The sequence below is a fragment of the Pollachius pollachius genome, assembly GCF_949987615.1.
Source record: "Pollachius pollachius genome assembly, chromosome: 13".
In the NCBI taxonomy this organism is placed as follows: domain Eukaryota; kingdom Metazoa; phylum Chordata; class Actinopteri; order Gadiformes; family Gadidae; genus Pollachius; species Pollachius pollachius.
Genome location: NC_136946.1, coordinates 18553134 through 18568133, shown reverse-complemented (window position 1 = coordinate 18568133; position 15000 = coordinate 18553134). Strand labels below are relative to the sequence as shown.

Below are 15000 nucleotides of genomic sequence, written 5' to 3'. Positions count from 1 at the left end.
TTTCGAGTAAATTATTGACTGCATGCTGAAGGCATACTTAGATTTGTGTGGAAGGTGAAATTCAGTGAGGACTAATTATCACAGATATATTTTACATATATATAAACACATGAAGATTTGATTTAAAAGAGTGTCAAGTATACCCATGTGATGAGTAAGTTCATCATAAGAGAGATAAAGAGTGACAACAAAAAGGGACAGAGAGACATAAATAGATAGAGAGATTGTATTAATCATTGATATTTCACTTAATTATTCATCTTTATTTTCCCTTTATTTCCTTTTCATATAGTTTTGGCTTTGTAAATGTTTATTTTCCATGTCAATCAAGGTATTTTGAGAGTGATAGAGAGAGTGAGAGAGAGAGAGCGAGAGAGAGAGAGAGAGAGAGAGAGAGAGAGAGAGAGAGAGAGAGAGAGGCTAGATAGAAATAGATTGAGAGAGAGAGCGAGAGAGGAGAGATTTAGGGGGGAGAGAGATTTAGCGGGGAGAGAGGAGAGCATACTCCAAACTAAAGTGGTCTGCACTAAGCTGAATGGATGTGGCACAGGGCCGTCTGATCTGTGGCCCCCGTCTTTGACAATATCTGCTGTCTGTATACCCTCCCTGTGACTGGAGGTGCCTCTGTGATCAGTCCACGACAGATAGGGGGAGCTGTCTTGTCAGAAGGGTGTCTGTGTGTTTGGGGAGGGCAATGCACAAGTGTGTGTGAGTGTCGAGTCAACTACTTGACGCTTGCCAGCTGGCACCCACTGTGTTGATCAATGTCAAGTGTAAAGATAGACTTGAGGCATTCAGGGAAGTAATCAGGTATATATATATATATATATTTTTTTTTTTTTGTTATATTTGAGCACAGCAGAGAATGAAAAACAGCCTAAACGTATTTTATTTATGGAAGTGCCTGTGAATTCACCCAGAACATTTGAGAATGTGCCGCTGACAAGCTATTTGTCAAAAAGGCATTATTGGTGACATTCAATAGCTTAGGAACAAAGAACAACAGGACAGCTTCAATGGGGCAATTTTATTTGAGTGATCTAGACTGTTGCTGCTCTTGTTAAATGGTCACAATTGGCCAATTGAGATTGTTCTAAACGTATCATTGTTTTGCATTGACCTCAATCTTGAGTGTTACATATGTTCCATATGCCCGATAAAAAATGATGAATAAACACGATAATGGTCGCAAAAACTACAATAACTAAACATTCATGGGTCACCGAGGTGTGTTTGTTTCTCCGCCATGTCGCAGGGTGACGGCTCTCTGAAGAGGGGAACGCTCCTCTTATCAAAGCCCTAGTATGCAGCAGCAGAGGAGGGCCCTGTGAGAAAGGGGGGGTTCCATTTAATTCCCTTGTCATTGAACAGCTGTAACTCCAGTTCTAAAACTGAACGAGGAGCAGAGGCCTACAGGCCGCAAGACTGCATTGTGTGGGAGACCGAAGCACATTTGTGTGTCAATACTGACGAGATGAATTACCGGTACATTTGTTATCATTTTGTTACCGGGAGGGGAGCAACCTAAATGGACACCCATCATGTCCAATCTAACAAAGACTTTACAATTATAGTTTTTATCACATTCTTTTATTAGTATTTATAAACGGTGATAGCGGTTAGCATTTGGTTTGTGTGCAGCGTCTCTCTGTGGGCTGCCCATGTCTTCGGCCCCGCTCAACCCCAGCTAGTAAAACAAACGCCTAATAAAACGGTTGAATGGCCTGATGAAGTGTCCGCAATAATGACGTATTAAACGCCAATTTTGTTTGATGAACGTTCACGTGGCAGAGATGTTAACAATGTTGAAACAGGAAAGGCGGCAATAACCTTGTCTAGTGAAATTGCTGAGGTGTCGATGCGTTTGTTTGCGCTAGAATGTCCTGTCGGCATGTCTTAGCCACGGGCCTCTGTTAACATGGCCATGTTAACAGAGAGCATGTCACGTAGGTAAGATATCAACCACCCAAGATCATAGGCGAGTTATTCTGTTAGAAATTCTCCTCAATAAAAAAATACGCACAACAAAAAGTCAAACCCACCAATATTTTTTGCATTTATCACAGAAAGTTACCAGGGAATGTACCACGATGCCTCGGCCAAGTTTATTGTGTGATGTGGGTATCCAGTCGTCTTTCATCTGAAAATACCACCTTTCTGTTTGTTCCCCCATCCCCACCGTTCCTCTTCCTCTTCTTCTGCTCACAATCCTCCTTCTTCTTCTTCTTCTTCTTCTTCTTCTTCTTCTTCTTCTTCTTCTTCTTCTTCTTCTTCTTCTTCTTCTTCTTCTTCTCCTTCTTCTCATAATCCTCCTTCTTCTTCTTCTTCTTCCTCATCTTCTTCTTCCTCTTCATCCTCCTCCTCTTCTTCATCTTCTGCTCATAATCTCCCTCCTTCTTCTTCTTCTTCTTCTTCTTCTTCTTCTTCTTCTTCTTCTTCTTCTTCTTCTTCTTCATCTTCTTCTCATAATCTCGCTCCTTCTTCTCTTCTTCTTCTTCTTCTTCTTCTTCTTCTTCTTCTTCTTCTTCTTCTTCTTCTTCTTCTTCTTCATCTTCTTCTCATAATCCTCCTCCTTCTTCTTCTTCTTCTTCTTCTTCTTCTTCTTCTTCTTCTTCTTCTTCTTCTTCTTCTTCTTCTTCATCTTCTTCTCATAATCTCGCTCCTTCTTCTCTTCTTCTTCTTCTTCTTCTTCTTCTTCTTCATCTTCTTCTTCTTCTTCTTCTTCTCATAATCCTCCTTCTTCTTCTTCTTCTTCTTCTTCTTCTTCTTCATCTTCTTCTTCTTCTTCTTCTTCTCATAATCCTCCTTCTTCTTCCTCTTCTTCTTCCTCTTATTCCTCCTCCTCCTTCTTCTTCTTCCTCTTCATCCTCCTCCTCTTCTTCATCTTCTGCTCATAAACTCCCTCCTTCTTCTTCCTCTTCTCGTTCTCCTGCTTCCTCTGCAGGAGTAGAGGTGGAGTGCCCCCCCTGCATGCAGCGGTACCCCGCGGAGCCGTGCCCCGAGGTGCTCTTCCGACCCGGGTACCTTCTTCCCGAGGGAGGGGCGTTCCGGCGCAGAGAGCGCGAGGCGCGCCCCCGCCGGCGGGGTACCGGCCGGCTCCTCCCACAGTCCAGGACACCTACGGCGAATATGTGAGTAGAGGCAGTAGAAGGGTGTGAAGTACACAAACCTCCATAGCGTCGCCTCACATGCTTATGGACACATCTCACGGATGTGTTTGCCTGCGAGACATTTTCTTAAAAAAATGTAGTTAAAGAGTTAAATAAACGAAGCCCTAGGGACAGCACCCTGTGTGGTCAAACAAGGGTCATTGCGAATCCCATGTTTCTGATTGGCTCTTTATTGCCGTCCCAGAAGTCTATGTTTTAGTTATTATGCTGTTGTAACGTTTTTTCCCATAACACACATTTTATTTTTTTATACTAGAAAAGTATTGGATTTGTTCCTCCAACTCAATATGTTTTGACATTGTAGTTCACCTGCAGAACGTCCAAAAAAACCCACAGCTATATTAAGGTTGGAAAATCAGACGGGTTGTGTATTTGCCAAGACCGGGCTGCCACAGTGGAGTCTGTCAGAGTGGGTTCCCCTGGCAGGGTTACTGGCATCGTCCTAGCATATTTAGCAGGTAGCGGGTGAGAAGAGGTGGGCCAGCGTTGGAAAATTGCCCCGGCGGCCCGCACCTAACGCCATCTGACAGGTTTATTCAAAAGGTTGGCAAATCCAAATGCGTAGAGGTCATATAAAATGACTCCAGGACCAGCTGTTTCCCATCCTTGTCACCATTGTAAACTGCACCCAGCTCCCACCCCCCACAACACCTGCCCTGGTGTATCCACGTGACACAAAGAGGAGACCCCTAGCATCTGCCAGATGATAAATCTATTCACACATCGCGGTGAATTAGGCGCCGAAAGAGCAGCTCGCGCTGTTGTCTCAATGCCCCCGCTTTCTATGACGAGTGTTCCCCGTCAGGTATTTACAAATAGGCTCTCTTGTCTTCATCAGCGAAGTGTTTTTTGCCCTCATGCTTTTTGCCTCCACACCATCTCACCATTTAGCCCCCAGCTGGTCGCATTGTTCTCTCTGAGCGTGTTCTCTGCTGCTCTCCCTGGTTGGTCTCTGGTATGTCTCTGTCTGGTTGGTCTCTGCTTGGTCTCTGGTTGGTCTCTGTCTGGGTGGTCTCTGGTCGGTCTCTGGTCGGTCTCTGGTCGGTCTCTGGTTGGTCTCTGGTCGGTCTCTGGTTGGTCTCTGGTTGGTCTCTGTCTGGGTGGTCTCTGGTCGGTCTCTGGTTGGTCTCTGGTTGGTCTCTGGTTGGTCTCTGGTTGGTCTCTGTCTGGGTGGTCTCTGGTCGGTCTCTGGTCGGTCTCTGGTTGGTCTCTGGTCGGTCTCTGGTTGGTCTCTGGTCGGTCTCTGGTCGGTCTCTGGTTGGTCTCTGGTCGGTCTCTGGTCGGTCTCTGGTTGGTCTCTGGTTGGTCTCTGGTTGGTCTCTGGTTGGTCTCTGGTCAGTCTCTGGTCGGTCTCTGGTCGGTCTCTGGTTGGTCTCTGGTCGGTCTCTGGTTGGCCCCTGCTTAGTCTCTGTCTGGTGGTCTCTGGTTGGTCTCTTTCTGGTTGGTCTCTATCTGGTTGGTCTCTATCTGGTTGGTCTCTATCTGGTTGGTCTCTTTCTGGTTGGTCTCTATCTGGTTGGTCTCTATCTGGTTGGTCTCTATCTGGTTGGTCTCTTTCTGGTTGGTCTTTTTCTGGTTGGTCTCTATCTGGTTGGTCTCTTTCTGGTTGGTCTCTTTCTGGTTGGTCTCTATCTGGTTGGTCTCTTTCTGGTTGGTCTCTTTCTGGTTGGTCTCTATCTGGTTGGTCTCTGTCTGGTTGGTCTCTGGTTGGTCTCTGGTTGGTCTCTTTCTGGTTGGTCTCTATCTGGTTGGTCTCTGTCTGGTTGGTCTCTATCTTGTTGGTCTCTGGCTGGTCTTAGGTTGGTCTCTGCCTGGCTGGTCTCTGGTTAGTCTCTGGTTAGTCTCTGGTTGGTCTCTGGCTGATCTCTGTCTGGCTGGTCTCTGGTTAGTCTCTGGTTATTCTCTGGTTGGTCTCTGGTTGGTCTCTTCCTGGCTGGTCTCTGGTTAGTCTCTGGTTAGTCTCTGGTTGGTCTCTGACTGATCTCTGCCTGGCTGGTCTCTGGTTAGTCTCTGGTTAGTCTCTGGTTGGTCTCTGGCTGATCTCTGTCTGGCTGGTCTTTGTCTGGTGAGTCTCTGGCTGGTCTCTGCCTCTCTGGCCTCTACCTGGCTGGGATATTAGTTGTGCTTGGCTCCTGTTTCAGTATAGTATCTCTATTGAGCATAAGTTTAGATTTGAGATGGGGGCTATTTTATGCTGTTTCCATCCATGTGTTTCCATGTCTGCAATACAGGGGTATCTTGAGCTGACGGCTAGAATCTCACTAATCCAGTCCTATCAAATCTATTATTCCCAGTGTCATCATCAGTATTAAATTATACTGAGTCTAATTGTTGCCAAACAAAATCACATAAATGTTATTATTCACTGATTCAGTCTGGGCACGGCCCATTCAGACCTGAATAAGCACTATGATGCATTATGCAGACAAATCTAATTTCCTGTCATTCGTTAGGGGCATTAAGGTCTCTTTAAAACCTGTACTCAATCTAATTGGAGAGGAGTTAGTTTAATCTTGTGATCCTTGTCTAAGACTCTGTATTACTTTCCAATGATGACGCAGAGGAGGACGTATTAACAATAAGACTTGTTTGCTTGAACCAAATACATATAGAGTGATTGAGGGAGGCTGGTTGAAATGGTTGCGTGTGTCATAGCTCATGTAAGAGCGTACATCTGCATGAATCTATTTCAGTGGTGGTGGGGGCATCCCTTTGGCTAAGAGCGAGTGTCTGATGTGCTCTATACATGTAGTGGTGTATTATACTCAGCGTGTGAGTAATCCTGGTTAAGTATTGTGTGTTTGATAACCTTGTGGCTGACCTCTGCAGTAAGTGGCTGACAGCCACAGCCACCCAAGGGCAGCTCCCATTCACACACACCAGTCGATTCCAAGCTGACGTCAAGAGCCAGGAATAGTCCATTGAGCAGAAGGGTGCTTCTTTTTCTCGTGTGACAATTGAAAGTCTTCATTTCATTGTCATCCTTGGAGCTGATGAGGCTAAATATAGCGGGGAATATTCTTCCGCTAAAAAGATAACTGCAGTCAAACTGAAAGCCAAGCTCAAATGCTTTGTTGGCATCCACTGTTATCCTAATATTGTTCTGGGTGTTTACCTACTAATAGCTAATAGCTAATAGTGTTCTATCAGGGATAGATTTTATATATATATATATTTATGTTTATATATTACAGCATAGATATATCTATGCTTCCATAACTCAATGTTGACTGTCAAGATGTGTAATACGAACAGCTTCTCCGAGTGGCCCGTACATATGGCCTATGAGCATGTTGCTGTCCAGAGGGTAGCCTGGAGACCTCCCATCCAGGCCTAATGCAAACCCATGTTCTGCATTTGGAGCTGTGTTTGTTGCCTGGACTGAATGGGATTAGTGTCAACAGATCGCATCCAGAAAGAAATATTAGAAGAAAAAAAAATACATTAAAACAATGCTGATTGGACAGAAGGACAGCGGGACAGACAGACTTGTTGTGAAATCCCCCTCATAACTATTGTCCCTCACATGCGTATGCAGACATGTGATGACCAATCAATTGACAGGATGATGGATGGACTACATCCATCCAGACAGACCGACAGACAAGCTTTCTGTTCAATCTGTCTCGGGCCTTTTGTCCTTGACAAACACAGTGTGACGCGCACACTGACAACACGAATGGTCTGCATGTAAACACGAGGACGCACTCGCACACGTCTCGGGACCCGTGGTGCTCTCATGACGCCGGCCAGGCCCCTCCGCATCCCTATCGGTTACCACGGTGATGTCGAGCACGGCCCAGCGGCTCTGATAGTGCTGTTGGAACATGCAGCGCCAGCCACTCTCTAAGTCCTCTGTGGCCCGTGAGGGCAGCCCTTATCTTTTAACAACACGCCTCTCAGCCTTCCACTGGCATACAAATGAAAGACTCACTTAGGGGGAGAGGGGTGCACTGTCTCTGTCGTCTAGCTCTCTCCCTCTCTCTCTCTCTCGCTCTCTCTCTCTCTCTCTCTCTCTCGCTCTCTTTCACTATCTCCATGTTGCTCTCTGTTGTCCCTTTTTGTTGTCACTCCATTCCAATTCTTTCGCTGACACCAGCTTTCTCGGCCCATCCCTCTCTCTTCCTCTTCTGTCGCTTTGCTTTTTTTATTCTCTCTCCCTCACTCTCTCTTTTCTGTCCTTTTTGTTTTCTGTTTTTCTCTCATTCCCCTCTCTTCGTTCCTCTCTGTGCCTCTGCCCTCAATCAGTCCTCCAGCATCACACAAATCCTGTTTAGACAAGTTTATGTCTGTGAAGTATCGTGAGGCACTGCCGACATTTTTGCGGTGATTATTTAACCATTAAAAATACATTAATATAACAATCTCTACTTTGTTATAAGTGCTATTATTTTGTAAGTATAGCGTGCAATAGAGCATTGTTTCTAAACTGCCACATACTGTATTGTAAACCTTCATACCATAATACAATTCTTGCTAGATCTTTATGCTGCTTCAATTAGAATCTTTATAAATCATTTAATAAAAATGTTTCACCGATATTTTGAGTCTTAATGTTTGTTTTTATCTTCAATAATTTTGTTCCGGGATTTTTCATCCTTGAAAGTTTTTAGAAAGCTTTTGACTTTGCTTAACAAAGCTTTTCACCAGACATGTGTTGGACTTGAAGCTATATTCTGGCAGCAACAGAGCAGTTTCAATAAAAAATGTCTGCATCCTGGACGTGTTATAATACTTGTTAAACAGAAACTTGTTGGAATTTTCAACCTGGACTCTATTTACCCATCATTTGGTGTTCAAGGGACAGATGTGGACAACACTATTTGATATTTAGCCAGAATTCTGCAGTCATAATCTGCGAAAAATGGGCTGCAATGTAATCCTTTAGGGCAATAGTGCCCCTTGAATGTATGTCCTCTAAAAGTGAGTGTTCTTGCCACTGGCCAGCTCAGATTATACTCTAACATTATGGAAAGGATCCCTACAGAGAAATACATTTTTCTTTTCACCTTTTCACTTCATCCAGTTCTGTGTCAAAACAAGTCTCAATCAAAGAGAATTCTGAAATCTGCAGGTTGAACGGGACTTGGTTAGATACAATAACAAACAGAAATAGCAATGTTACGTTCACCGTACAACGCATTGCTGTCCCTTGTACTGAAGCTATTTAGATAAACTGGTTCTAAGATAGTAACTGATCATCATTATATTTACATTTTATTTGTATTAATATTCTGTTCCTTTAGCAGACGCATCTACCTAAAGCAACTGTTAACAATCCAATCATACCATCAAAATTGGAGTAAGAATTACATTTGTGCTGCAAGAATGAACAACCTCAAATGGCCCCAGTACAGAGCAGCTGAAAGTATCTGAGAGTAACAGAGAAAGTGATAGAGATAGCGCAGTTCAACTGATGGCCAGAAATGCTCTAAAGCAGTACTTATTCACTCATACTGATCATGGCTCAGACCATCAGATGAACCTCTATTGAATAATCCCTCTGTGATCACACATTTGTTTCAATATTTCCCATGTAAAACTGCTTGATCCATGGCACACTTTGAAACACAGTGCACAGCTTCCTAGACCTTTTCAGTTTATTAATATTGCCATAAATATTCATGAAAAATTTGATTCGTCTATCAAATCAGTCATCGGGCTATAACATGAAGTCATAAATATGCATCAGGAAAATGGGAGGTAGTCATAAATATTGATTGCTAAGTTCACACATGTTCGATTTTGGACATGAACACGCATGTCTAAATTACAAACCAAAAGCCAAAAATGTTCCCAAGGCAAACGAACTGGACAACATTTCCTTTAGGGATGTGGGCCAAGGACTCTTTTAAAATGAGTTTATTGGAGTTTATTTATTTATTGGATTGTTGGTTTAAATTTAACCAGCTGTGTATTTTTCTGTATGGATCAGTTATATTAATATAATGTATTATACATATATTTCTGTGTGTTTTTTTTGTCTGGCACACATCTTGTTATTCTTTTTCATACAGTAAGCAGTTTTGAATTAGAGCGTAAGTTTAAAAAGAGTCTTAAAATTAGGGGTCTTGCTTTCCTTTAATTTTTCAACAGTTTTTTCAACATATTTTTCCACATAAATAAATGACGACATGTTTTTTAGAAAACAAGAAAAACAAGAATGACACCGTAACCAAAATTAAGTCAACATAAAGTGCTGTGATGTCTTTAAGCTAATTCAATAGTTTTCCAAACCATGAATACAACCAGGCCACTTATGAAGCCTAAAATAGCCGCCTGACTGAAGGAGTGAATGAATGCAAGTTTTAAACGGGTGAGCCCTCAAATGTATACAAGCATGGAAAAGTCACATTTATTTACACTGGTGTTCAATCAAAGTAAAAAAATATTAACAAACCAATACATCCTAATGATAACTCTCAAAAACCCAAAAGAGGAAAAAACACCAAATCCTAAACAGTCCATAGAAACAACAAGACGCTTTTAAGATGACGCTTTGATGAACTTCACATAGTTCTAACACATGCTGTTGGTTTTTCAAGAGGATTATAGATAAAAGGCCAAACTCCAATACTGCCACTTGGCAAATACGGGTTTCCAATCAAGCATTAGAGCCTTAATAATAACACGGCTGTGATGAGTATTTTCTTCTGCTGTTCAAACGTACAGAAATTCATTCTGAGCGTGCAAATCGGGGCCAGATGGAATTAGCCGAGGAGCGTGCGGGGGGATGAGCGATGTGTCGCGAGGGGTCTGCGTCTTTTGTGGAACATAAGTCCCATTTATCCCAAATGAGGACGAGTGTGCCACTGTTTCCCTTTGATGTAGCTCTAGGCAGGGGCGTGGTGGGGGTGGGGGGGGGGCAGCATAGGGCGAGGATGAAGATAGCTGGCGCGCAAACAGATGTTGCGGGCCTCCCCCTCCTTTCGCTGCGGCGATGAAATCGCCAGCCTTTCGCATCAATCCGTCCTCCGCACCGACCGGGCCGTAGCGAGCCCTTTTGACGTAGAGGGGCTGCTGTTGGTCTCGGCTGTTTCTGATTGGCTGTTGTGAAGTGAGCCGCTGACCGGGGGTTGTGTTTCTTCTCTTCTCCTTTAGGAATACGACGACGGCTATGGAACGGCTTATGATGACCAGGGCTATGAATCCTACGACAACAACTACAGTAATCAAGGACAGAAGTGAGTGGAGCGTGAACGCCACAGCCCGCCTGGGCTAATTGCGTGCCATTAGTTGCACGCCATTCGCGCAGAAGGAAACCATGTTCATTTAGCCTTTTTAATTTTTTTTAATAGAGCATGAGTGAGTCGTCGCAGAGGGAAAAAAAAAATCGTATATCTATAATTATTTTTTTACCAGGAATTTAAGAATGTGAGGATACCACTAATAAAGAGAATTTAGTAAATCAATGATGATTTATTTGAGAATTTAATTTTAATAAAGCATTAGTACCACGTTTAACCAGGAATACACTTGAAAAGTTTGCAAGAGATCTTTCTGGAGGGGTTGTTTAAATAGCATAGACATAGCAACAAAACATCCAAGTGTAGATTAATCACAATGAATCAAAATTAAAATCCAGTTTCATCATTCAAAACCGTCCCTCTCCTGTTTCATGCAGTGGAATTCCAAATCACGTCAGAAAAATGAATACATTTGGTTCAAATTGTAGTATATGGCTCCGTTTAGGAAGGATGGTATATTGATTTTGGTACACGTATAAAGAGCTATCGCCTTGCTCATGCCAAAGAAGACTGGGCTGTGCTCGGGTTGTCTTGTGTGTCATCTAGTGTACATTCCTATTCCTCCCACGCCTTGTTTTGACTCCTATTTTTGCCCGGCTGACCAACAGAGCAATGATTGTTATACTTAAGATGTCAAACATGGAATAGCATTAGAGACACATGCAAAATCACATGCATACACACATACACGCACACACACAAACACCTGCAAAGACGCACACACACACACACATGAGAGAGCACAGATTATTCTGTCTTTTGACTTTTGTGATCAAGATGGTCAATGTTTTCTTTGATGGCCGATGGTAATATCTGTCACGCTGCTCTGGTTTGTTCCTCATGCATTCTCATCTTTTAGATACTCTTTGGCTTCTCACACACACTCTCTCTATGTTTTTCTTTTTTCTTCTCTCTCTCTCTCTCTTTCTCTCTTTCTCTCTCTCTCTCTCTTTATCTCTCACACACTCTCTCTCTCTCTCGCTCTCTTTCTCTCACACACTCTCTCTCTCTCTCTCTCTCTCTCTCTCTCTCTCTCTCTCTCTCTCTCTCTCTCTCTCTATATATATATATATATATATAGCCATGCTCTGTGTCTTATAATCTCTCCCACCAGACTCTGAGGTCTATGACTTGAGTTGCGATGTTTAGCTGGTGGAATGATGACAGTGGTGGAGGTGGAGGTGGTGGTGGTGGTGGTGGAGGTGGTGGTGGTGGAGGTGGTGGTGGTGGTTGTGGTGGTGGTGGTGGGGGACCTGGCCCAGGGTATCCACGGCTATTTGTTTTAAAAGCAGTCTGGTGAATAATCGTGAAGCTCGGGGAGGAAGAAAAATGGAGTCTGTCATGGAAAAGCTGGAGGCTAGGAAGACACAAAGAGATTATTCGTATCTGTTATCTGGCCGGGGACCAGGGAACTAATGGGGGCCAGACATCAGAGTCCCAGCCCCCCGAGACCACTGGTTCACTGTTTTCTCTCCTATGCCTTACATTATAGAGCTCAAATACGCATATTGTTATTATTACTATGATAACAATTATAATTTGGTTGTTGTCAGGACTTTTTAAAATACATTTTTATTACACAATGTTTGTTTTGTATTATTAGTTATTTTGCATGTTTTACATATATTTAAAAATAAAAATTGGGATGGGGAAACACCAATAAATTACAATTGATAACATTATTTCATTAAATCATGGCTTGGTTACAGTATAAGGGTTTGTTGGATGCCACTGCTGTTGGTGTGCCAGAAGGTGCTCTACAAAGGACCTGTACAGTAGGATTATTCCTCTGTGCCAAGGCTTGTTTTTCACGCCTCGCAAGACCTTGCAGAAATTGGCCTGACTGCTGTCAGTTTGTTGACACCTTATTTTGTGGAGCTGTAGTCTAATGGGGATTATGTAAAGGGGTTTGTACCCGAAGGAGGTACAACAGAAAACATTGTGTGTTTTTTAATTTAACGACATAGTGTCTGTAGTGATCGTCAACAGAATACATTTGTTGAAAAAACACAGAATTACTGTCTGCGGTTAAATGACGGCAGGTAGAATGCTGTTTTTTTAGCCATTATAATACAAGAGGTACGGACAAAGCTCTCTCTTTTTGCTTTGTTCGTCGTCTTCTTATCTCGCTGCCTTGAGCCAAAAGGTAGTGGTGGTGGTCATGGAGAGCCCAGCTGGAGCGGGTATACCCGGGTACCCGGGGAAGCAGAGTGAAGGGCAGGCTAAACACGGACAAGTCAGCCCCTAACAATGCTGGGGCTGCCTAGAGCAGCTCAGAATCACCCATCTGAGCTCTGACTGTGTGGCAGAATTTCACTAGCTGGAGGATAACAAGCAAAGCAATTTACCATCCATCTCTCTCTCTGTCTCTCTCTCTCTCGCACGCCCTCTCTCTACCTCTCTCTCTCTTTCTTTCTCTCGCACTCTGTGTGTGTGGGTGTGTGTGTGTGTGTCTCTCTCTCTCTCTCTCTCTCTCTCTTTCTTTCTCTCTCACTCTGTTTGTGTGTGTGTGTGTGTCTCTCTCTCTCTCTGTCTCTCTCTATCTTGGCCTATCGTGCACCCTCTCTCAACCTCTATTTCTGTTTTTCTCTCTGTCTCTCGCTCCCTCTCTCTCTCTCTCTCTCTCTCTCTCTCTCTCTCTCTCTCTATCATGATATCAGATCAGCCTAGGGAGCCCGAAGGCAGGAGCGAGGGCCCCGCCATTAGTTGTGAGGGAGGACTGGGGCTTTCTGAAACGCTGCTGCACTTTAAACAGGATGTAATACTGCACCAAAGTTCAGACTTTATGCGCCCATTGATTCATTTCAACAAAATCCGACGCACATGAAATCCGTATTGTGTCTCATGACGATATAAATCATCAGGCGCTGACGCATTTTGAAAAAAAGAATAAACAAACACACCAACAATGGGACAATAACTATAATAAGGATATTGAACATTCAATGAGAACGGAGGCCTTTCTTGAAAGAACAGAAAAATATTTAGCTACGAAACCCTAAAACCGTGAGCAAACAAAACATTCCAACGAGGAAGGACTAACGAACCTCTCACTATGAAAGGGCTGCCGGAGAGTGACATCATCTCAGGAGGCCGTGCGTGGTGTTGTAAGGTCAAGGAGATTGCAGTGCAGACTGGTTCTCATTTGTATGAGCAGGGAGAGGGGGAGGGAGAGGGAGAGACAGGGCTAATCCCTCATAGGGGAGGGGAGAGGGAGGACAGGCGTTTGGGACCGGCCCGGCCAGGCCCGGACTCCGGTCCGCGAGAAGGTCAGTCTGAGGGCGATGACGATGAGGACGATGATGACGATGATGATGGTGGCGTTGATGGCGGTGGCCGCTTTTCGAGCGGATGGTGGTGGCCGCTTTTCGAGCGGTTGGTTATTTTATGCTTGACAACTGAGAGACAGCGGGGCGGTGAAGCGTCCCTCTCCTCCTCGCCAGGGGACTGCTACATTGTCCTCAAGGTCCCGAAGCGCCTCCGTGGAAAATAAAATAAAAGGGAGAGCGAGAGAGGTGGACAATGGTGCGGCACTTTTAAAGGTCAGATCCGTTGAAATGGTGCGGAGGTACAGAATATGTACTCTGTTGAAAGGACTTAAAGTGCCAGTGAACCCCATTAAGTGTTATTTTTGTTTTAAACGCGTCCTCTAGGATCTTTAACATCATGATATATGCCTTTTGCGGACTAAAATGAGACCATCATTCCGAAAAAAAAATTTAAAACCGAACTCAGGACACTTCTTTTCTCCTGTGAAATTGTATTTTCTGTACTAAGACGTCACAATAAAGTGATGTGTGTGTGTGTGTGTGTGTGTATGTGTATGTGTTCACTTTCACTTGTCAAACATTCTGTTGCACAATCTACATCTAATGCTGTGCTGCTAATGCCAGCACAAACAGTTTACACACACATATGCATGGTGTGTGTGTGTGTGTGTGTGTGTGTGTGTGTGTGTGTGTGTGTGTGTGTGTTTGTGTATGTGTGTATGTCTGTGTAAGCGTTTTTTGTGGAAATATTTAACATCAACTCTGCGGTACCACAGAGATGATCATTACCTACATATGGATAGTAGGTAGGCAAATAATAGAAAACGCGTGCAAAAATTACGTGCACCAAAATGATTATTGTGAGTAGTATTTCCCTGATTGTGAGAGCAATCATAAAGCCTGTGAGGAGAGAGTATTAATTGACATGAGACAACACATGAGGTGAAACAGAACGCAGCTTACGCCCCTTTGCGAAAAAATGCTGTGTTATCTCTCGTGCTCGCAAAAAAACGTCCCTGCTCGTTCTGATATTTTTTCTCCTTGCAACAGGGTTTTTCCATCTTGGCACTAAGTGAACGGAAACAGCCATGGCCTTTATACGCCTTGATGTGATTGGTTACGTGTCCACACACCTCTTGAAGTGCTTGATTTCTTGGGGTACCATCAAGCAAGCTCCCATTTAACCAGTGGTCTGCTGGAGAGCTGAGGTGCCTGCTTTGGAGAACAGTACGGCCCAGCGTTACACATCACCAACCTGCAGCTGGAATTCATGAACACCAGAAGGAGCATCAACATCAGGAGCAGCAAATATCA

At 43.7% G+C, this 15000-nt stretch overlaps 1 protein-coding gene across 1 annotated transcript in view; it reads left to right on the top strand.

Annotated features, from left to right (window-relative positions):
* Window positions 1–15000, top strand: part of khdrbs3 (KH domain containing, RNA binding, signal transduction associated 3) — a gene marked incomplete at both ends in the record, with an annotated part of 73879 nt that overhangs the window by 49821 nt on the left and 9058 nt on the right. Inside the window, 2 exon segments of the mRNA XM_079750157.1 lie at window positions 2945–3131; window positions 10272–10354. Of these exon segments, the coding sequence (XP_079606283.1) occupies window positions 2945–3131; window positions 10272–10354 (270 nt within the window).